Raw genomic sequence first — 23,652 nt, forward strand, 5'->3', positions numbered from 1 at the left:
CTGCTGTAGTGTGAGGTGTCCCTGCCCATGGCAGGGGGGGTTGGAACTGGCTGATCCTTGAGGTCCCTTCCAACTCTAACAATTCCATGATTCGAATACTCCACTATTGCCCTGGGCAGCCTGGTCCAGGCCTTGACAACCCTTCTGAGGAAGAAATTTCCCCTAATGTCCAATCTAAACCTCCCCTGGTGAGGGCTTAAGGCCCCTTCTAATTGTTTGTTCCTTGGGAGAAGAGACCAACCCCCACTTGGCCCCAACCTCTTTTCAGGGAGTTGTAGAGAGTGAGGAGGTCTTCCCTCTGCCTCCTTTTCTCCAGGCTAAAACAACCTCAGTTCCCTCAGCTGCTCCTCACAAGGCCTGTTCTCAAGGCTCTTCACCAGCTTTACTGCCCTTCTTTGGGCATGCTCCAGCACCTCAAGATAAAACAATCTCAGCTCTCAAGCCCCTCCTGTCCTCCACACTCCCACGTTCAGCATCCTCCTCTGCTCTCCAAGACCACAGAAGCCCAGGTGCAAAGATCTCATCTGCCTCCTCCTTTTTCTTTCTCCCTGTGTAAAAACCACAAAGTCAAACAGCCAAGCTGGATTAAGCCTGATTTCCCCAGGATGGGGATGGCTCAGATGGTCCATGACATCACCCATCCCATCAAGAGAGCAGAGGAGAGCTGCCTTTCCCATGGGGGGCTGCCTCCACCAACCAGCATCTCACTATGACCCCCCTCTTTGAAGCACAAATTCCTCATGTGGAAGGAAATGCTTCAGTCTGCAGCATCCCTTGCCTCTGGTGGAAACTAAAAATGGCTTTTGGGGGAGAAGAGACCAAAAGCATTACTCAGCTGTACCAGTGAGTCAAATTTGACCTACCACTCCAGAAACCCCAGGAGAGGACTAGACAAGGAAAAGACCAAGGAGGGCTTGTGAGTCAGTAAGATACCAGTCAATGTCAGCTATTAAAAATGGCTTTGCAGAGGAAATAAACAGCTATAACCTCTTCCTCTGGTGTTTCTAGGATGAATAAACAAATTCTACTCCTAAGTGATACCAAGAAGAAGACATCCAGATGAGCCAACAGTGTGAGTTTGGACTTGGGGGTGTTGGTGGATGGGAAGCTGGATAAGAGCCAGCAATGGGCACTTGCAGCCCAGAAGGCCAAAGGCATCCTGGGGCTGCATCAAAAGAAGCATTGCCAGCAGAGGCAGAGAGGGGATTCTGCTGCTCTGCTCTGGTGAGACCTCACCTGGAGTGCTGTGTCCAGCTCTGGAACCCTCAACACAGGAAGGACATGAACCTGAGGGAGCAGGGCCAGAGGAAGGCCAAAAAGATGGGTGGATAGCTGGAGCACCTCTCCTACGAGGACAGGCTGAGGGAGCTGGGAGTGTTCAGCCTGGAGAAGAGAAGGCTCCAGGGAGAACTAATAGCAGCCTGCCAGTACCTGAAGGGGGCTACAAGAAGGTTGCAGAGGGATTGTTTCCAAAGGCCTGCAGTGATAGAACGAGGGGCAATGGTTTGAAACAAGAGAAGATACGATTTGGACTGGAAGTTAGGAACAAGTTCTGCACCATAAGGGTGGTGGAACACTGCAACAGGTTGCCCAGGGAGGTAGTTGAGACCTCATCTCTGGAGCTATTGAAGGTCAGGCTGGACAAGGCTCTGAGCAACCTGACCTAGTGGAAGATGTCCCTGATCGATGCAGAGAGGGGGTTGGACTGGATGACCTTTGGAGGTCCTTTCCAACCCAAACCATTCTATGATTCCAGGAAAAGGAAAAGGAAAAAAGGACAAGGCAGTAGAAAAGTGAAATGAATCATGAATGCTGGACCTACACAGCTTGGTGTCAACCCCAGACTTGCTGAGGGTGCCTCCATCCCACTGTCCATGTGGCTGACAAAGACACTGAACAGCACTGGTTCCAGTACTGACCCCTGAGGGACACCACCACCACTGGTCTCCATTTGGGCACTGAACCACTGATTGCAACTCTCAGAGCACAGGAGGGCTTTACAAACCCCTAGCCCAGTTTATAGGCTGTTGGAAATCCCCACTCAGACCATTCTTAAACCCAAAGACCCAGCACTAACATTTCCTCATGATAGAACTAATGCTCCCATGAGGTGGCCCTGTGCTTTATAGGGCTGCCAGGTCTTGAATGCAGCAAAAGTGATTAAAAAAAGAAAGAAAATTCAATCAATCAATAGCCAGCCCATCCCCTGGATGAACAGGCTGCAAGCCCTTGGGGGGTCACTTCTCCATCAGTGTGGAAGGCCAATGCTGCACAGCCCAACTTCTTGTTGTGGTTGGGATAGAATCATAGAATTGTTTTGGTTGGAAAAGACCTTGGAGACCATCAAGTCCAACCATTAGAATCATAGAACTGTCAGGGTTGGAAGGGACCTCAAGGATCAGCCAGTGCCAACCCCCCTGCCAGGGGCAGGGACACCTCACACTACAGCAGGTTGCTCACAGCCACATCCAGCCTGGCTGCAAAAACTTCCAGGGATGAGGCTTCCACCACCTCCCTGGGCAACCTCTTCCAGTCTCTCACCACCCTCATGGGGAAGAATTTCTTTCTCACATCTAATCTGAATCTCCCCACTTCCAGTTTTGCTCCATCCCCCCCAGTCCTATCACTCCCTGACACCCTCAAAAGTCCCTACCCAGCTTTCTTGTAGCCCCCTTCAGATACTGGAGGGCCACAAGAAGGTCTCCTCAGAGCCTTCTCTTCTCCAGATTGAACAGCCCCAACTCTTTCAGTCTCTCTCCACAGCAGGGGAGCTCCAGCCCTCTGCTCATCCTCATGGCCCTTCTCTGGACACCTTCCAGCACCTCCAGATCCTTCTTGTACTAGGGGCTCCACAACTGGACACAGTACTCCAGGAGGGGTCTCAGCAGAGTGGAGCAGAGGGGGAGAATCACCTCCCTCACCCTGCTGGCCACACTTCTCTTGCTGCAGCCCAGACTCTGGTTGGCTTTCTGGGCTGCAAGAGCACACTGCTGGCTCATGTTGAGCTTCTCATCCACCAGCACCCCCAAGCACTGCCAGGTCACCTCTAAGCCATGTCCCTTGGCACCACACCTACATGGCTTTGTAATGCCTCCAGGGACGGCTTTTTAATCTCTCCAAGGATTGGGACTCCACCATTGCCTAGGGCAGTTTGGTCTAGGCATTGACAACCCTTTCAGGCTTTCTCCTAAAGTCCAACGTAAACCTCCCCTGGCACAACTTGAGGCTGGTCCACTTGTTTGTTCCTTGGGAGACAAGACCAACCCACCTGGCTCCAACCTCCTTTCAGGTAGTTTTAGAGAGCCAGAAGGTCTTCCCTCAGCTTTCTTTTCTCCAGATCAAACAATCACAGGTCCCTCAGCTGCTCCTCACCAGCTCTCTTCTCCAGAGCCTTTGCCAGCTTGGCTGCCCTTCTCTGGACCTGCTCCAGCACCTCAATGTCTTTCTGGGAGTGTGGGGCCCCAAACTGAACACAGTACTCAAGGTGTGGCTTCACCAGTGCTGAGTACAGGGGCATGATCACTTCCCTACTCTTGCTGGCCACACTCTTGCTGATCCAGGCCAGCATGCTGGTGGCCTTCTTGGCCACCTGGGCACACCCTGGCTCATCTTCAGCCAGCTGTCAACCAGCACCCCCCAGGTCCTTTTCCACTTGGCAGTTTTCCAGCCACTCTGCCCCAAGCCTGCAGCATTCACAGGGTTGTTGTGTCCCAAGAGCAGGATGTGGCCTTGCTGAACCTCATCCCATTGCCCTTGGCCCATCAAGCCTGCCTGGCCAGACCCCTCTCTAAGAGCCTTCCTGCCCTCAAGCAGATCAATGCTCCAGCTCAATTTGGTGTCATCTGCAAACTCACTGAGGGTGCCTCAATCCCCTTGTCCAGACCATTGATACCAAAGAGAACTGGTCCCAGTGCTGAGCCCTGGGGATTTAGCTCCATTCACCACCACTCTTAGGGCCTTCCTAGACAAGTAGCTACAGACAGCAGCAGGACCACAAGTAGCTTAGAAACAGCTCATTGAGAAGACTAAGAAGCTGAATTACTCCAAGATGTGAGTGAATCCCCCTAAGTCTTCCTTTAAAAGCAGTGTTAAATCCCAGTGTCCCCCAGCTAGCAGGGACAAGCCTCTGAACTCTCCAGCCTCTGAACCAAAGGGTTAACCCTAAACTACAACCCCTGTTTTGTCTGGAGGAGGGCAGCATTTAGGCAGGGATCTGTACCTAAGGGATCCCAGCTCTGCTGTGACCTTTCTGGTTAAGTCAGAAAGCAGATGTGGAACCACACTGCCCAAGGCTATGCACTGCCCTTAATAGCCTGATATAAATAATTGATTGAGGGGAAAAAAAGTGCCTAAAAGATCAAAAGGGCTCATTGCTTGCTGCCCCACAGTGGCTGCAACCCCACCACAGTCCACCCAAGTTTCCTGTGGGGACTATCAGAGCCAGACTCCCCCTCTCAGGGCATGTGGAAGCAGTGGGGATGCAGCTGGGGAGGTCAAGCATCATCACCCTGCTCCTATCAGCCTGCCCTGGAGCTGGTTCAAATCAGCAGCAAGGCTGGAAAGTGGCCCAGAGAGCTGTTTGCAAGTTTGGAACAACTCCCTTTGTCCTTCTGTGGATGCCATTAAGTGAGCTGATGTCCTCAGAGAGAAATCCACCCCCACCCCAAAATACCTGCTCAGCAAAGTGAAGGGACCCCACCACCCTGAAGACAGATGGGGTAGAGACCTTCTTTATCCCTCTCATCCCTGGGATTAGCTGCCTAGCCTGTCCAACACCATCACCTGGCAAGAAATGTTCTATTATTTCACTTAAAAGAGGTTTGTTGGTTTGGTTGATTGGGTTTTGGGTTCCCTCCCCCCCCCGCCCCTTTCCCATCCCAACTAAAACAGAGGAGCCCTTAAGGGTAGCTGTGCATTAAGAGCAAACCAGCCAGAACAACTGGGAGGGAACAAGGCTGCCTACCTAAATCCCTACAAGGCTTGTGGCCAGCCCAAGTCTGCAGCCCCAGACGTGAGCTCTCCACACCAAATCGCACTGGCAACGTCTAGACCTCGCTGTTCTTCAGGGACGGAAAACAAAGAGGGGGGAGAGAGAGACACACGCACAAGAAGAATTTGCCAAACCAGCAGAATAGCTGACATTTCAAAAACCCCCAGAACAGCCAAGTCATCTTTTAAACTCCTTGATTTTTTTTCCCCTCCTGCTCAGGAGGCTGTTAGAATTACTCCCAAACTTGGGTTTTCTGGGGTTGAAGGAAAAAAAAAAAACAAACAAACAACACACAATAATAATAAATCCTCCTGAGCTCCATTTTTGGTCTTGCTGCCTCTACAACAGGGAGGGGGGTTGAGGGTGTGTGCACATGGTGATGTAGGTCACCACTCTACAAGGGCTGCCCCTCTGTCACCCATATGGAATGGAGAGAATGGGGAGGTTTGCCCCGCAGGGGCAAGATTAGATTTTATCACAGCTCTCTATGCAACAGGCTCTGTTGTCCCCCCCCCAGAAAAAACATAGCAACAACCATGTGAGCCTATACAGGGGGTGGAAAAAAGGAATTCTATGCCAGAGAGAGAGCAAAGGTGTTTCTTATTATCAGTTAGCAAGAGATGGCTCCTGAACCACTACAAACCCCTCCACTCACCAGAAGGACTTAGCATTGCCCCAGTATTTTAGGCTGCCTGCCCCCACCCCACCCCAAATCAGCACCAAGCTCAACAAAATCAATGCCTCCAGCAATCCAGGCTCCCATCTTGGCTTCCCAGATAATCCTGGGTTAAAATTAAACCCAGAGGTTTGATTTGATATTTTTTTGGTTGGTTGGGTTGCATTTTTCTCTGTTTTTGTCCCTGACCCTGTGTTCTGTGGGGTCTTCCTCTTTGTTGCTCAGCCCTGGGGAATAACAATTCCACCAACGTGCTGAAGGGGAGCTGGGCATGTCCCAGCCTGGAAAGGGCTCTGACTCACCAGGTTTCCCTAGTAACCTGAAACAATGGGAAAACACTAAGTACCTTTGCATCCTTAACCAAAGCCTGGGCAATATCCTGCCCAAACCCCATTTGACACCAGGGCCAGGCTTAGCTGAGTCCACAGCTTGTGTTGTCTTCTCCAAGTGATGCCAGCTCCAGCCTTGAGGAGCATGGTGGCAAGCCCAGAGGAGAAAAACACAGAATCAACCAGCTTGGAAAAGACCTCAGAGATCATCAAGTCCAACCTATTACCTAATCCCTAACACCTCCTGACAACTAAACCATGGCTCCAAGTGCCACATCCAAGCTTTTTACTGAACACCTCCAGGGATGGTGACTCCACCACCTCCCTGGGCAGCACATTCCAATGGCCAATTATTCTTTCTGGGAAGAACTTTCTCCTCACCTCAAGCCTAAACTTCCCCCTGCACAGCTTGAGACTGTGTCCTCTTGTTCTGGGGCTGATTGCCTGGGAGAAGAGACCAACCCCCACCTGGCTACAACCTCCCTTCAGGTAGTTGCAGACAGCAATGAGGTCTCCCCTGAGCCTCCTCTTCTCCAGGCTAAACACCACCCCCAGCTCCCTCAGCCTCTCCTCATAGGGCTGTGCTCCAGACCCCTCCCCAGCCTCATTGCCCTTCTCTGGACACATTCAAGCCTCTCAATGTCCTTCTTAAATTGAGGAGTCCAGAACTGGACACAGTACTCAAGGTGTGGTCTAACCAGTGCTGAGCACAGGGCAGAATGACTTCCCTGCTCCTGCTGGCCACACTATTCCTGATGCAGGCCAGGATGCCATTGGCTCTCTTCGCCACCTGGGCACACTGCTGGCTCATGTTCAGCTGCTGTCAACCAGTACCCCCAGGTCCCTTTCAGCCTGGCTGCTCTCCAGCCACTCCCACCCCAGCAAGGAGCCAAAGGGAATGATACAAATGCAGGACACAAAACATGTCCTCTCCTCTTGCCTTTAGGTGATGCTGGATGCCCTCTGGGTTTCCAGCCCTGCTCCCATCCTTCAGTCCTTGCACAGAGTGATCTCTGTGGCTAGGGACTGCTCATTTTGTTTCTTTAGCATGGCAGTCCCTGCCATGGCCAGCAAGCAAGGCAGGAGGAGAACGGCTTTCCCCAGCCACCACATTGCCAAATATTCATCCCAGGAGCCTGGTGTCAGGGAGGGGACCAGGTTTTGCTAGGGTAGACACAGTGACACTCAGCTCTGAGGTATCACAGAATCACAGCACATTAGAGCTTGGAAGGGACCTCCAGAGATCACTGGGTGCAACCCCCCTGCCAAAGCAGGATCACCTAGCTCAGATGTGCTCACCACACAGACATTCTGGCCAGCCAAATCTCCATGAAACAGGCTCACAGGATCTTAGGGGTTGGAAGAAACCTCTGGAGATATTTGAGTCCAACCCCACTGCCAGAGTAGGACCACAGAATCTAGAACAGGTCACACAGGAACACATCCAGACAGGGCTGGAAAGTCTCCAGAGAAGGAGACTCCCCAACCTCTCTGGGCAGCCTGTTCCAGTTTTGGGTGCAGAAGCTAACAAGCAGCTCAAAACACAAAAGGTCAAGCTCTCATCAGGCCTACTATCATAAAATCATCACAGAATGGCTTAGTTGGAAGGGACCTCAGAGATCATCTACTCCAACACCCCTGCCAAGACTGCAAGGGGGGGGAAAGGGGGTGAACAAATAGAGCAACTGAGAGCATCTGAAAGTCAGGATGTGTTTCCCAAGCCTGTGATCCATCTCGCTTCGACCTGACCCAAAAATCCTGGCGTAGGCTCCGAGCCAAGAAGGGATCAGCATGATGGGAATGCAGGCTGGGAGCTTGTGGGGCCAGCAGCCTGTGGGGAAGCTCTTAGGTGCACAAAAGGAGCAGTCATCCTCCTGTCAGCTTCCCAGGATGGCCAGTTTGGGTTAAAAAGCTTGGCAACCATGCTGCTGGCAACGAAATAAGTGCTGGGGGTGGGGGGGAGGAGGTTTGGGTTTAATAAAAACCCAACTTTTCCGTGACAAATCATTTATCACTGAGCTTCAACTGACAGAGAGGTCCTCATAAAAGGGGTTGTGTCCCAGGGAGAGCCCCCCAGACCCTACCTACAGCAGTGCCTGGGAAGGGGATTCGTGTCCCACCACCCTCCCTTCGGCGCCCAAAGGGCAGCCTAGAAAACAGCAGGGAGGTTTATGAGCAAACTTCCAAGCTCACTGCCATCCCAAGGAATACATACCCCAAGGAATACTGCTGGAGGCTCTCCCAGCTGGTAGCATCTCCCCAGGCCAGTTCATTAAGTCTTTTCCTCGTTAGAGGGGCTGGCCAGGCTTCTCCTCCAGCTAATAATGGGATTAAACATTCAGTTGTGTGGTCCCAGCACGCTCCTCCCCACCATAACCCAGCACCCTCCTCTCTGTCTCTCTCTCTCTCTGCCATCCAGGCCAGAAAGCAAGTTTTGTTGGGTTTGTTGGGGCTTTTTGGTTTTGGTTTTGTTTTTTTTTTTCTGCTGAATTGAGTAGAATTTTCAGGCAATCCGAGCTGAGAAGGAAACACCAAGGGAAGAGGAGGCGGACGGAGGTCACAGCAAGGCTGGAAAGCAGACAGAAAGCAGGGGAAGGGAGTGGAGGGGGAAGGGATAGGAAGAAATAATACTTGGGGGGAAATATTTGTTGCATGCATTACCCTGAAGTTTTGCTCTCCCCTCCCCCCCCCCTTTTATTGATGTTGCTTTTTTTTTTTTCTCCCCCCTTTTATTTAATTGATGGAAGTCTCCAGGAATTGAATAGAGCAAGAGGTCCTCCCTTCTCCCCCAGCACAGCATCCTGTGCATTCACTCCCTGAAAAGTCCTGCCTGTGGGGTCTAGACCATGAAATGTGCCTGGAAGCCAACCTTTTGATTAGACAAACCAACCTTTTGATTAGGCAAACCGACCCTTTGATTCGAGCTGACAAGCCTCAGGCTCTCAAAAACCATCCAGCCCCTCCCCATCCCCGGGGTGGGGAAAGGGAAAATGACCTCATCTCCAACCCCTGTAACGTGGGAAGGGCCCTCGGGGGGAAGGAGGAAGCCTGTGGCTTCTCCCTTGAAAAATCATAGAACTGTCAGGGTTGGAAGGGACCTCAAGGATCAGCCAGTTCCAACCCCCCTGCCATGGGCAGGGACACCTTCCACCAGACCAGGTTGCTCACAGCCACATCCAGCCTGGCCTTCAAAACTTTCAGGGACAAGGCTTCCACCACTTCCCTGGGCAACCTCTTCCAGTGTCTCACCACCTTCATGGGGAAGAATTCTTCCTAACATCTAACCTGAATCTACCCATTTCTAGTTTTGCTCCATTCCCCCCAGTCCTATCATTCCCTGACACCCTCCAAAGTCCCTCCCCAGCTTTCTTGTAGCCCCCTTCAGATACTGGAAGGCCACAAGAAGGTCTCCTCAGAGCCTTCTCTTCTCCAGACTGCACAACCCCAACTCTCTCAGTCTGTCTCCATAGGAGAGGAGCTCCAGCCCTCTGCTCATCCTCATGGCCCTTCTCTTGAGACCTTCCAGCACCTCCAGATCCTTCTTGTACTAGGGGCTCCACAACTGGACACAGTACTCCAGGTGGGGTCTCAGCAGAGTGGAGTAGAGGAAGAGAATCACCTCCCTCACCCTGCAGGCCACACTTCTCTTCCTAAGAGCAGCCCAGATACAAATAATAAGCAAAAGGCAGAAGCTGTCAGAGGGATGCTGAGAACATCTCACAGTGGGCATTGGGACAGTAAAATGTTACAATGAAGGTATTTTTATGAATAACACAGTGGGATGGAGTGTACCACCAGCAAGTTTGCAGATGACACCAAGCTGTGTGGGACTGTTGATATGTTAGAGGGACAGGATGTCATTCAGAAGGACCTGGGCAAGCTGGAGAGGAGGCCCAGGTGAACCTCATGAGGTTCAACAAGACCAAGGGCAAGGTCCTGCACCTGGGTCAGAGCAGTCTTCATTATCAATACAGGCAGGGGGAGGAGGTGATAGAAAGCATCCCTGAGGACTTTGGAGTTCTGGTGGATGAAAAGCTGGACATGACCCAACAGCATGCACTTGCAGCCCAGAAGGCCAAAGGCATCCTGGACTGAATCAAAAGAAGTGTGGTCTGCAGGTCAGGCGATTTTGCCACTCTGCTCTGCTGAGACTTCATTTGGAGTACTGCATTCAGCTCTGGGGCCTAATGGAGCAGGCCCAGAGGAAGGCCTCAAAAATGACCAGAGGGCTGGAGCTCCACTCCTACAAGGACAGGCTGAAGGAGCTAGGATTGTTCAGCCTGGAGAAGAGAAGGCTGCAAGGAGACCTAATCCTTTTCCCAAGAATGTGAACAAAACCACTTCTGAAAATCCATAACAATCTTCTCCCTCATCAGCAAACGTTCTTCAAAATAAATACCAAACATCCTCAGTGCACAAGAAATAATAAATGTCATCATTCCAAGCTACATAATCAATGACCATTCTCTTTCCTAGCATTTGCTGGCCACATGGAGGAGGTGGTCTTGCCCAGGAGAAACAGAAGATGCTCTTGGACTCAGGTGATAGACAGTTATGGCAACCAACATATCTGATTTTGCCATCAACTGGGAGAACATGATGGAGCTTCATAGATTCATGGAATGATTTAGGTTGGAAGTGACCTTAAAGATCATCTAGTTCCAAATCCCCTGCCCTGGGCAGGGACACCTTCCACCAGCCCAGGTTGCTCAAGGCCTCATCCAACCTGGTCTTGAACATCTCCAGGGAGGGGGCATCCACAACCTCCCTGGGCAACCTGTTCCAGTGTCTCACCACCCTCACTGGAATGAATTTCTTCCTAATCTCCAGTCTAAATCTCTCCTCCTCAAGCTTCAATCCATTCCCTCTCATCCTATCACTACAAGCCCTTGCAAAAAGTCCCTTCCCAGCTTTCTTGTCACCCCCTTCAGGTACTGGAAGGCTGTTCGAAGGTCTCCCTAGAGCCTGCTTGTCTCCAGCTGAACAGCCCCAACTCTCTCAGCCTGTCTCCATAGGGGAAGTTCTGCAGCCCTTGGATCATCTTTGTGGCCTTCCTCTGGACCTGCTCCCACAGTTCAACGTTTTCCCTTTTAAGCTGGAGGCACCAGAGCTGGACACTGTTCCAGGTGCGGGTCTCAGCAGAGCAGAGGGGCAGAATCCCCTCCTTGTCCTGCTGCTCTCACTGCTTTGGACCAGTGACCATTGCTGGCTCCTGGGCAGTTTGTCACCAACTGACACCCCCAAGTCCTTCTCCTCCAGACTGCTTTCAAGCCACTCCTTGCCCAGCCTGTATCTGTGCTTCGGATTGCCCTGACCCAGGTGCAGGACCTTGCCCTTGGCCTTGTTGAACTTCATGAGGCTGGCTTGGGCACAGCTCTGCAGCCTGTCCAAAGTCACTCTGGATGCCATCCCTTCCCTCCAGCGTGTCAGCTGGGCCACACAGCTTGGTGCCAGCCCCAAACTTGCTGAGGGTGCCTCAATGAGCATGAAAAAAGAGCTCTACCACACCTATTCAATGCCAAACCTGGCTGCTCCAGAGAAGGAACAGCACTTCTGCAGCACTTTTCCCCGTCCAAACCCGTTTGGGTTTGTTGTTTTTTTTTTACTCAGGATAACAGACATTTGACACCAGAAGAGCAGTAAACCAAGGGTGGGGTGGGAGCCATGGCCCACCAAAGGAAAGCCTTACTATGTTCATGAGGGTGAGGACGTAGTTCTGGACGTGCTCCTTGCCGTGGAAGCGCACAACGGAGTCATCCACCGCCAGCAGGACTTCGATGTTGTAGTCGTCCCTCCGGGCATGGCGTCTCTTGCGCTCTGCGTCGCCCAGCCGCTCCGCCAGTGGCTCCAGGGAGTTGGGGAGATCCCCCACCTGCATCCCAGGCACTGAGCCAGGCATGGGGGCAGAGAAAGAAACAGTCAGTGAGGTGACCTGCACCATCAGGGGGAGCAGACACTGGGACAGGTTGCCCAGGGAGGTGGTAGAATCATAGAATTGTTAGGGTTGGAAGGGACCTCCAGTTCCAACCCCCCTGCCATGGGCAGGGACACCTCACGCTAGAGAGCTGGAGCACTCTGGGACTGGATACCTGCCTGCCATGCACCCCAGTTCTCTGTGAACCCAATGTGAGATGTCAGGGACTCTGCCCAACTCTTCCACGATAAGAACCATGCTGCAATGAGGTCAGGAGGAAGGGACCACAAGAAGAACCTCTTGCTTGGGGCTGGAAGGGCCAAGCCCTCCAAAAGGCTGAACTCTTTCCCTTCATGGGGAAGGGCTTCATAGAATCTTAGAATTGTCAGGGTTAGAAGGGACCTCAAGGATCATCTGGTTCCAACCCCCCTGCCAGGGGCAGGGACACCTCACACTACAGCAGGTTGCTCACAGCCACATCCAGCCTGGCTGTAAAAACCTCCAGGGATGAGGCTTCCACCACCTCCCTGGGCAACCTCTTCCAGTCTCTCACCACCCTCATGGGGAAGAATTTCTTCCTGACATCTAATCTAAATCTCCCCTCCTCTAGCTTGCATCCATTCCCCCCAGTCTTATTACTCCCTGACCCTAAAAAGTCCCTCCCCAGATTTCTTGTAGCCCCCTTCAGATACTGGAAGCCCACAATAAGGTCTCCTCAGAGCCTTCTCTTCTCCAGACTGATGAAGCCTCATCCCTGGAAGTTTTTAAGACCAGGCTGGATGAGGCTCTGAGCAACCTGATCTAGTGTGAGGAGTCAGAGTAAGGGAAATCAAGAAAAGTGTGTCCATCAGGGCTAGGGAGGTTCTTCTCCCCCTCTAATCTGCCCTGGTGAGACCACCCCGGAATACTGTGTCCAGTTTGGGGCTCTCCAGTTCAAGAGAGACAGAGACCTGCTGGAGAGAGTCCAAGGGAGAGCCCTGAGGATGCTTAGGGGACTTGAGCATCTCCTCTGTGAAGAGAGACTGAGAGCCCTGGGGCTGTTTAGTCTGGAGAAGAGAAGGCTGAGAGGGGATCTGATCAATGTCCAGGGGAGGGCGATGAAGATGAGCAGAGGGCTGGAGCACTGCTGCTACAAGGACAGGCTGAGGGAGCTGGGGTTATGCAGCCTGGAGAAGAGAAGGCTCCAGGGAGACCTAATAGAAGGCTTCTAGTATCTGAAGGGGGCCTATAAGAAGGCTGCAGAGGGATTGTTTACAAAGGCCTGCAGTGATAGGACAAGGGGCAATGGCTTGAAATTAGGCAAGAAGAGATTAGGATTGGATGTTAGGAACAATCTGTGCACCATGAGAGTGAGGGAACACTGCAACAGGTTGCCCAGGGAGGTAGTTGAGGCCCTACCCCTATAGATATTCAAGGCCAGGCTTGACAAAGCTCCGAGCAACCTGATCTAGTGGAGGGTGTCCATGATGACTAGATGACTACAGCTCAGTCTTTTGCTGCTGGTGCTTGCAATTCAGAGCTGTCACCCACTGTAGAGCAAGCTGGAGAAGTGACCTGCAACCTGCTCTGGACCCTAAAGCAGTGTGGTTGGACTAAATGATCTGCAGAGGTCCCTTCCAACTCCAGCCATTCTGTGATTCTATAATCACAGGCAAAGAAAAAGGAAAAAAAGACAAGGCACTAGAAAAGCAAAAGGAATTGTGAGTGCTGGGAAAAGGAACAGCTTCCATCATCTGTTAAAAAGGCAAATCAGCATCACATTTATAGACTCAAAGAACTGTTGAGGTTGGAAGAGACCTTTGAGATCATCATGTCCAACTGCTCACCTAGAGCTCACAAAATACAGGTGATTAAAACTAGACTGCAGCACCTGCATCTTCCAAGCTGCAGCTGTAAGTCAAGTTAGACCAAGTCTGGCTCATGCTGGTCATAGAATCATAGAATTGTAAGGGTTGGAAGAGACCTCAAGAGATCATCCAGTCCAATCCCCTGCCAAAGCAGGACCACCTAGGGCAGGCCACACTGGAACAAGTCCAGGTGGGTTTTGAGCCTCCAGAGAAGGAGATTCCACAACTTCTCTAGGCAGCCTGTTCAAGGGTTCCATCACACTCACAGTAAAGAATTTTTTTCCTCATGTTCAGGTGGAACTTCCTGTGTTCCAGTTTGTGACAGTTGCCCCTTGTCCTATCACAGGGCACCACTGAGAAGAACCTGGCCCCTTCTTCTTGACACCCACCCTTCAGATATCTATAAACATTAATAAGATCCCCTCTCAGGCTGCTCTCCTCCGGACTAAGCAGCCCAAGGTGTCTCAGCCTTTCCTCATCAGATCTTCCACAGTCCCTTCATCATCCTCATAGCCTTCATTGGAGGCTCTCTGGTATTTCCCTGCCTCTCTTGAACTGGGGAGCCCAGTTCTGGTCCCCTCATTCAGGAGTCCCAACCCTGCTCCCCATCCCAAGGCTGGCATGATCATCCATGGGCCTGACCACATCCATCAAGGAGATTCTTTGTTGTCAAAACAGAAGAAAAACTTGTATGCAACTCATCCAACTTTAAAAAACATTTAGAAGAATTTCCCAGCAAAACTCCATCATTTTTTTTTTCTTGTGAAGGTGGCAGAGCAATTGGAACAGGCTGCTCAGAGTACTTGTGGAGTCTCCTTCTCTGGAGAGATTCCAAACCCACCCAGACATTGTGATCCTGCTGTGGGTGACGCTGCTTTAGGACAGGGGTTGTACTGAATGATCTCCAGAAGTCCCTTCCGACCCTCACCATTCCATCATTCTGTGGTTTCCTTTCTTATTGATGATAAACCAACTGACAACCAAAAGCCATAGGGCTAGACCTATGATCCTAGAGGGATCTCCCAAGTGGGAGAAGAAATATTTCCTCCTCAAGAAAGACTTGTCATCAATTGCCAGGAATCCCTGACTAGGGTAGTCATTCTGCCCCTGGACTCAGCACTGGTTAGACCACACCTTGAGTGCTGTGTCCAGTTCTGGGCCTCTCAATCCAAGAAAGATGTTGAGATGCTGGAACGTGTCCAGAGGAGGGCAACAAAGCTGGGGAGGGATCTGGAGCACAGCCCTGTGAGGAGAGGCTGAGGGAGCTGGGGTTGGTTAGCCTGGAGAAGAGGAGGCTCAGGGGAGACCTCATTGCTGTCTACAACTACCTGAAGGGAGGTTGTAGCCAGGTGGGGGTTGGTCTCTTCTCCCAGGCAACCAGCAACAGAACAAGAGGGCACAGTCTCAAGCTGTGCAGGGGGAAGTTTAGGCTTGATCTTAGAAAGAATTTCTTCCCAAAAAGAGAGATTGCAATCCATTGGAATGGGCTGCCCAGGGAAGGTGTAGGGTCAACATCCCTGGAGGTGTTTAAGAGCAGCCTGGATGAGGCACTTAGTGCCATAGTCTGGTTGATTAGTTAGGGTTGGGTGATTGGTTGGACTTGATGATCTTCTTGGAGGTCTCTTCCAACCTGCGTGATTCTGCGAATTGGGGTGTTCAGGCTGGAGAAGAGAAGGCTCAAGGGAGACCTTAGAGCTACATCTGAAGGGCATCTACAGGAAGGCTGGGGAGAGACTGTTTAGAAGGGCTTGGAGTGATAGGATGAGAGGCAGTGGTCTGAAACTGGAGCAGGGCAGATTTAGGTTGGACATTAGGAGAAAGTTCTTAATAATAAGAGTGCTGGAGTACTGGCACAGGTTGCCCAGGGATGTGGTCAAGGCCCTGTCCCTGGAGACATTCAAGATCAGTCTCAATGTGGCCCTGGGCAGCCTGATTCAGTTGGAGGTGTCCCTGCTGACTGCAGAGGGTTTGGACAAGATGACCTTTGATTAGATAGGGTTGATTGGTTGGACTTGATGATCTTGGAGGTCTCTTCCAACCTGGTTGATTGTGTGTGATGAGCCTGGATTCAAGCAGCTCCTACCTTCAGGGTGGAGGTCGTGGCGGGGCTCGGCGCTGTCATGCCGGATGGCTGACCGCCGGTACACCACGTGGGCCCTCCCGTGCTCCTCCATCTCCTGCTGCCCCCTCTCCAAGGGTTCGATGAAGAACTCATTGCTGTCTGTCCTTATCAAGCCAGCCTGCACTCCAGAAAGAAAGAAAGACAAAGGAGAAAAGAAAAACAAAACAAAAAGGTGTGGTTTTGTAGAGACAGAGGTGGACACGCACACTCAATTCAATGTATTCAGAGAAGATCAATGGAGAGCACACGGGGGGATAAAAAAGCTGCCCAAGTAGACAGGATGGCTTGTTGCTACTCCACACCACTGGGATGGATTCATTGCCATGTTCATAGACTTACAAATGGTTGAGGTTAGAAGGGAGCTTAAAGGTCATCCAGTTCCATCCCCGCTGCCATAGGCAGGGATACCTCCCTCTAGACCAGATTGCTCAAGGCCTCACCCAACCTGGCCTTAAACACTTCCAGGGAGGGTCTGATGGTATCCTTCATTTCATCCTATCAACAGCAAAAACACCTCCAGAGAGGATCTGGTGGTACCCTTCATTTCATCCTATCAACAGCAAAAACACCTCCAGAGAAGGTCTGATGGTACCCTTCATTTCATCCTATCAATGGGAAAAAACACCTCCAAGGAAGGTCTGATGGTACCCTTCATTTCATCCTATCAATGGGAAAAAACACCTCTAGAGTGGGCCTGATGGTACCCTTCATTTCATCCTATCAATAGGAAAAAACACTTCCAGGGAGGGTCTGGTGGTACCCTTCATTTCATCCTATCAACAGCAAAAACACCTCCAGAGAAGGTCTGATGGTACCCTTCATTTCATCCTATCAATGGGAAAAAACACCTCTAGAGTGGGCCTGATGGTACCCTTCATTTCATCCTATCAATAGGAAAAAACACTTCCAGGGAGGGTCTGGTGGTACCCTTCATTTCATCCTATCAACAGCAAAAACACCTCCAGAGAAGGTCTGATGGTACCCTTCATTTCATCCTATCAATGGGAAAAAACACCTCCAGGGAGGGGCTGATGACCCTTAACTTCATCCTATCAATGGGAAGGTGAAAAAAAAAAAAAAAGAGGAGGAAAATAGCCACCACCAACAACAAAATAAAACCAAAATCACACCCCCCTGGCCATGATTCAAGTTATGTCTTTACATGGTTAAGAACAGAGGTTCCTTCTCATCAAGGAGGAGTTTTACCACCTAGCTAATACTGCTATAATTCCTCCTATTGCAGCCTTACAAAGCCAGGGGTTTTAAGATGCTTTCTTCTGTCTGGCAGTGATGACACAATGCACAAAGGATTATTCAACACTCAGTGTTCCTGAAGGAAAAGCATGAGCTGCTTAGCACAGGTATCTCACAGATACAGCTATCAAAGTGCTACAGATTTATCTCTGGGTGGGATTTTTGTCAGATTTGATAATAAAGCTGTATCAATAGATACAGGTCCCCACCAGATGATGGCAAGTCGTTGACACTCGTTCTCCTTCTCCCAGTTATTTTGTCTTCCCACAAAAGCCAAAGGGCTTTTTGACTACCACTTTGACTTGACAAAGAAAATGAGGGCATTATAAAATGCTCTGAGTCTCCTAGCAGTTCAGCTGACTGATGTTTAGAGCTGCCTAGGAGTTTGCTAGAAAGCTGGCTGAATCTTGATAAGTTTGTCAGGACAAGGAGAAAGAGAGTCCAGGAGACTTAGAGGGGACTTTATCGCTCTCTACAACTACCTAAAAGGAAGTTGTAGTCAGGTGAGGGTCAGGCTCTTCTCCCAGGCAACAGGACAAGAGGGCATGGTATGAAGCTGTGCCAGGGGAGGTTTAGGTTGGATATTAGGAAGCACTTCTTCACAGAAAGGCTGATTAGGAACTGGGATGGACTACCCAGGAAGGTGGTAGAGTCACCATCACTGGAGGTCTTTAAGAGGGGATTGGATGTGGCACTTGGTGGCATGGTTTAGCTGATGTTGTGGTGTTGGGTGATAGGCTGGACTTGATGACCTCAATAATTCTGTGATTCTGTGAACCTTGGACTTCCAAGCCACCTCACCTCCCTGTACCCTCTCCATCTTCATCCTCATCCCTATGCTTATCCCCACAATGCTGGGGATGTGTGGTAATTTTAGGCTATGCCTTTAATGTTTTTCCACAGATCTTGAACAGCCAAGTCAGGCATTTCACCACCTTTACGAGCTGCAATCACAGAAAGAAGGAAAGAAGAAGAGAAAAGAAACCATCACCCATGAAGTGCTTGGGGATTATCCCTTTGGAGAAGCTGGGAAGTGTTGCACCTCCCAAACACAGCAGGAAAATGAATGAGACAGCAAACATGGCTGGAAACATCCTGGCTCCTGCCCTGCTCCCACCAAATCCCTGTGATGAAAGGCTTCCCATCAAATGAAAATAAAATATAGATAGATACTGCACAGAGAGGTTGGAAGAGGTTGGCCAGGCAAACCTGGAGCTCTTCCAAGCCCACCTGGGTCATTGGATTCCCTTTAGCCTTCAAGTAGCACTGCGTTCATCATGGCATCAGCCAACCTGGCTCTCTTAGACTCCATCAAATTTCCTGCTCCACTTGGGTTTTATTAGCTGCTTAACTTCTCTGGAAAGCAGGGTTTTGGCTGCTTTTGCTTCATCTCCTTCCTGAGGTATCCAAGTCTGGGCAGTTGGGCTAGGATCAACTTGCCTGACACATGTATCTCAGGCCATGAGGGCAGGACCTAGCTGGAAGCTAGGGCTTGACCAACCACCTCTGACCAAGGAGACAGAGCACTGAATCACAGACTGATTTGGGATGGAAGGGACCTTTAAAGGTCATCTAGTCCAACACCCCTGCAGTGAGCAGGGACATCTGCAACTAGAGAAGGTTGCTCACAGCCCCAAACAACCTGATCTGGAATAGTTCCAGGGGTGGTTTTAAATTAGAGCAGATTTAGATTGGATGTTAGGAACAAGTCCTTTACCATGAGGGTGGTGGAAGACTCCAACAGGTTGCCCAGGGAGGTAGTTGAGACCCCATCCCTGGAGCTATTGAAGGTGAGGCTTGACAAGGCTCTGAGCAACCTGACCTAGTGGAGGATGTTTCTGCTCACCTTTGGAGATGCCTTCCAAACCAAGCCATTCTATTATTCTCTGGGGCTTCTACCACCTCTCTGGGCAACCTAAGATTGGAAAGATCACAGCCAGGTTCAGCAAGCATACCAGGCAAGGTGGTGATGATGAGAGAGAGATCAAATCAGGGAGTCAAGCCATAGGTCAGGTCCAGTGATGGTTGGGCAAGCCCATGACAAAAGGGCAAGTTCAAGATGCTGCTATTTATTTCATAGAATCATTTTGACCTTTAAGGTTATTCAGTCCAACCATTAACTCAGCACTGCCAGGTCACCACTAAACCATGACCCTCAGCACCACATCTACATGGCTTTGAGATCCCTCAATGCATGTGCTAAGAGCAGGTGGGCACCCATTGCCCAAGACAATGAAGGACACAGTGCAGAGCATCTGACGCTGGCATCACAAACACATTTGGATTTTACACACAGGCATCATGCTGATGGTTTCCCACTGACTAATGTGCTTCTAGATTGACAGATTGCATTGGCTTGGAAGGGACCTTCAAAGGTCATCTTGTCCAAACCCCCTGCAGTCAAGCAGGGACACCTCCAACTGGATCAGGCTGCCCAGGGCCACATTGAGACTGATCTTGAATGTCTCCAGGGACAGGGCCTTGACCACATCCCTGGGCAACCTGTGCCAGTACTCCAGCACTCTTATTATTAAGAACTTTCTCCTAATGTCCAACCTAAATCTGCCCTGCTCCAGTTTCAGACCACTGCCCCTCATCCTATCACTCCAAACCCTTCTAAACAGTCTCTCCCCAGCCTTCCTGTAGATGCCCTTCAGATGTAGCTCTAAGGTCTTCCTTGAGCCTTCTCTTCTCCAGCCTGAACACCCCAATTCGCAGAATCACGCAGGTTGGAAGAGACCTCCAAGATCATCAAGTCCAACCAATCACCCAACCCTAACTAATCAACCAGACTATGGCACTAAGTGCCTCATCCAGGCTGCTCTTAAACACCTCCAGGGATGCTGACCCCACCACCTCCCTGGGCAGCCCATTCCAATGGATTGCAGTCTCTCTTTTTGGGAAGAAATTCTTTCTAAGATCAAGTCTAAACTTCCCCCTGGGCACCTTGAGACTCTGTCCTCTTGTTCTGTTGCTGGTTGCCTGGGAGAAGAAACCAACCCCCACCTGGCTACAACCTCCTTTCAGGTAGTTGTAGACAGCAAGAAGGTCTCCCCTGAGCCTTAGCTTCTCCAGGCTAAACACCCCCAGCTCCCAGCCTGGCATCACAGGAGAGGTTCTCCATCCCTCTGACCACCCAGCTTGCACACTGGCACCAATTTCAGCTGGAGTGACAGCAGTGCAGTCCCCTTGCCTGGATTCCTATTTAATCCCAGAGCCAGAAGCCACCCCTGCCCCAAGAGAAGGTCTGCTGGGACTCTTCTACCCTCTCTGGCAGCCCTGCCAGGGAGCATTCCACCCAGGGTGAGGCGCCCCAAAGCCAGCTTAGGGCTTAGGGTGAAAGCCAGGCCTTGCTGAATCAGGCAAGCTAACCAACCTCAGCTCCCTCAGCCTCTCCTCACAGGGCTTGTGCTCCAGACCCCTCCCCAGCCCTGCGCTCCAGACCCCTCCCCAGCCTTGTGCTCCAGACCCCTCCCCAGCCCTGCGCTCCAGACCCCTCCCCAGCCTTGCGCTCCAGACCCTTCCCCAGCCTTGCGCTCCAGACCCCTCCCCAGCCTTGCGCTCCAGACCCCTCCCCAGCCTTGCGCTCCAGACCCCTCCCCAGCCTGCGCTCCAGACCCTCCCCAGCCTGCGCTCCAGACCCTTCCCCAGCCTTGCGCTCCAGACCCCTCCCCAGCCCTGCGCTCCAGACCCTTCCCCAGCCCTGCGTTCCAGACCCCTCCCCAGCCTTGTGCTCCAGACCCCTCCCCAGCTTTGTTGTCCTTCTCTGGACACGTTCCAGCATCTCAACATCTTTCTTGAATTGAGGAGCCCAGAACTGGACACAAGCACTCACGGTGTGGTCTAACCAGTGCTGAGCACAGGGCAGAATGACTTCCCTAGTCAGGGATTCCTGGCAACTGATGACAAGTCTTTCTTGAGGAGAGCAGAGAAGGCCTGCTGGGACACTTCTACCCTGCAGGGCTGCTAGGGAGGGTAGAAGTGTCCCAGCAGGCCTTCTCAGCCCTGCCAGGGAGCGTTCCAGCCAGGGTGAGGGACCCCCAAAGCCGGCTTAGGGGCTTAGGGCGCAAGCCAGGCCCTGCTGAGTCAGGCAGCCGGAGGAAAGCCGCAGCGCCAGGCCGGGGCAAGGCTGGATTAGGGTCTGAAAGAGCCTGGGCCTCAGCCACAGCCCACTTGGGTCTGTGCCGCCCTGCAGCTCATGACTGATTAGGCATGGCTCAGGAAATCACAGAATCACAGAAACATCCAGGTTGGAAAAAACCCTGGGGAGCACCGAGTCCAACCCAGAACCCTACTCTCCAAGGGTCACCCCTAAATCACAGCCCCAAGCACCACATCCAAACCACTTTGAAACACATCCAGGGCTGGGGACTCCACCACCTCCCTGGGCAGCACATTCCAGTCCCTGACCACTCTTGCTGTGGAAAAATTCTTCCTAATGTCCAGTCTAAACCTACCCAGTTGCAGCCTGAGGCCATTCCCTCTTGTTCTGTCACCTGTGAGAAGAGACCAGCACCAACCTCTGTACCACCTCCTTTCAGGTAGTTGTGGAGAGCCATGAGGTCTCCCCTCAGCCTCCTCTTTTTCAAACTAACCATCCCCAGCTCCTTCAGTTGCTCTTCATCAGATTTACTCCCCAGGCCCTTCCCCAGCTCCCTTGCCCTCCTCTGCACTGGCTCCAGCACCTCCACACCTCTCTTATATTGAGGTGCCCAAAAGTGGACACTACTCAAGGTGTGGCCTCACCAGAGCTGAGTACAATGGGAAATAAAGCAGCCCAGACCTCCTCCCCCTTGCTTTCTCCCAGAGGAAGATGCACGATGCTGCTGATTCCGGGAGCAACCTGCAGAGCGGCTAAGGCAAGGACCTGTGTGATCACATCACTCCGCTCTGCTGAGACTCCACCTGCAGTCATGGGCACAGCTCTGGAGTCCTCAGCACAGGACAGGACTGAGGAGAGGAGCCAGAGGAGGCCACAGCAATGATCTGAGGGCTGGAAGCTCTCTGTTGAGAGGCCAGGCTGAGAGAGTTGGGGTTGTTCAGCCTGGAGAAGAGAAGGCTCCAGGGAGACCTTCTGGTGGCCTTTCAGGACTGCAAAGGGCTAATAAGAAAGCTGGGGACAGGCTTTTTTGCAGGGCCTGCTGGGACAGGACAAGGGGTGATGGTTTAAAACTAAAAGAGGGAGATTCAGACTAGAGAGAAGGAAGAAATATTTGACACTGAGGGCAGTGAGAGCCTGGCCCAGGTTCCCCAGAGAAGTGACAGATGCCCCATCCCTGGAACCATTCCAGATCAGGTTGTTTGGGGCTGTGAGCAGCCTGCTCTAGTTGCAGATTGCTGACTGCAGGGGGGTTGGATTTGATGACCTTTAAAGATCCCTCCCAACCCAAATCAGTCTGTGATTCAACGATCAGAGCAGCCTGACAAATGAAACAGAAACCACAGCAGCCACCTTGGCACTTACTAAAACAACAACAAAAAAAAATCCCAACCCCACACCACCATCACAACAGGCATGCATCAACCTGCTCAGATGTAAAAAAAGGAGCAGCTCAGGTTGTGTTCCAGCATTTTGGGAAGGCTGTAAGTGCAGGGAGGCAGCAAGAGAAACCAGACACCATCCCAAAAGCCCCAATAAAGCTTTCCTTGGGCTCCTGCCAAGAGATTGATCCAGTCCTCGTCGATCAATCTGCCACCCCGTTTTATTTGGTTTAATAACACCACATCAAATGAACTCTGGCATGCTGCGACTCCCATTACTGACATTTCTGACACGAGATGCTGTCTGCAGCTCTCGAGGAAGGTAATTCCCAAACCGGAAAATGGCCCTTTGAGGATAATTCCACTGGAAAGAGGGGAAAAATAGACTTTTTTATTTTAAGGAAAACACCAAACTGCCAGCTCGCAGCAGGGGGGAAGTCTCTTTTCCAGCTCTCCTGCATCTCGCTAGGCTATGGGAGAGAAGAACTGGCCTCATGCCACCCTTGCTAAGCAAAGGACTCCTCCCTACCCCTGCTCTCAGCACCCTGGGCTGAAAGCTGCAACTCCCCCAGGAATTCAGGAATTTCTGACACCTCAACACAGCAGAAATGTGGAAAAATTAATAAAGGCAGAGAGGCAAAGAGCGCTGAGGAGGGGGGAGTCCAGCTGTGAGCACGGTATGTATTTTTCCTACACAATTCACACTTCATTTGGACCAAAAGTCCCAGAAAGTTGGACTGGGTGAACCAAGCCCCATTGCCAGCTCCCCCTCTTCCACCCAGAGAGGGCATCAGGAGGATGTGCAGAGGGCTGCAGCTGCCTGGCATGGAGCTGGATCACATCTGGCAGCACTATGGTGTGCGTGGCACCAGGGTATGGTCCAGGCCTGCTCCATCCCTATTTGGGACCTCTCTGTCTGCAGCAACCCATCTACCACAACCCTCTGCACTTCCTGACTGCTCTTTCCTGCTCTTTGTGCCAAGGGCAAGAGATTTGGGGATGTCTGTGCTCCATCTGGGCTTTGCCAGGTGACCCAAGC

The 23,652-nt window shown here is 51.5% G+C and overlaps 1 protein-coding gene across 1 annotated transcript in view; it reads right to left on the reverse strand.

Annotated features, from left to right (window-relative positions):
• The window catches only part of ADAMTS14 (ADAM metallopeptidase with thrombospondin type 1 motif 14), a 59,847-nt gene that overhangs the window by 29,045 nt on the left and 7,150 nt on the right, over positions 1–23,652 (reverse strand). The window contains exons 3-4 of the mRNA XM_054382737.1: positions 15,840–15,996; positions 11,685–11,881 (exon numbers count right to left, since the gene is read on the reverse strand). Coding sequence (XP_054238712.1) covers positions 11,685–11,881; positions 15,840–15,996 — 354 coding nt within the window. The remainder of the gene's footprint in view (positions 1–11,684; positions 11,882–15,839; positions 15,997–23,652) is intronic.

The sequence above is a fragment of the Indicator indicator genome, chromosome 7 (genome assembly GCF_027791375.1).
Source record: "Indicator indicator isolate 239-I01 chromosome 7, UM_Iind_1.1, whole genome shotgun sequence".
NCBI lineage: Eukaryota > Metazoa > Chordata > Aves > Piciformes > Indicatoridae > Indicator > Indicator indicator.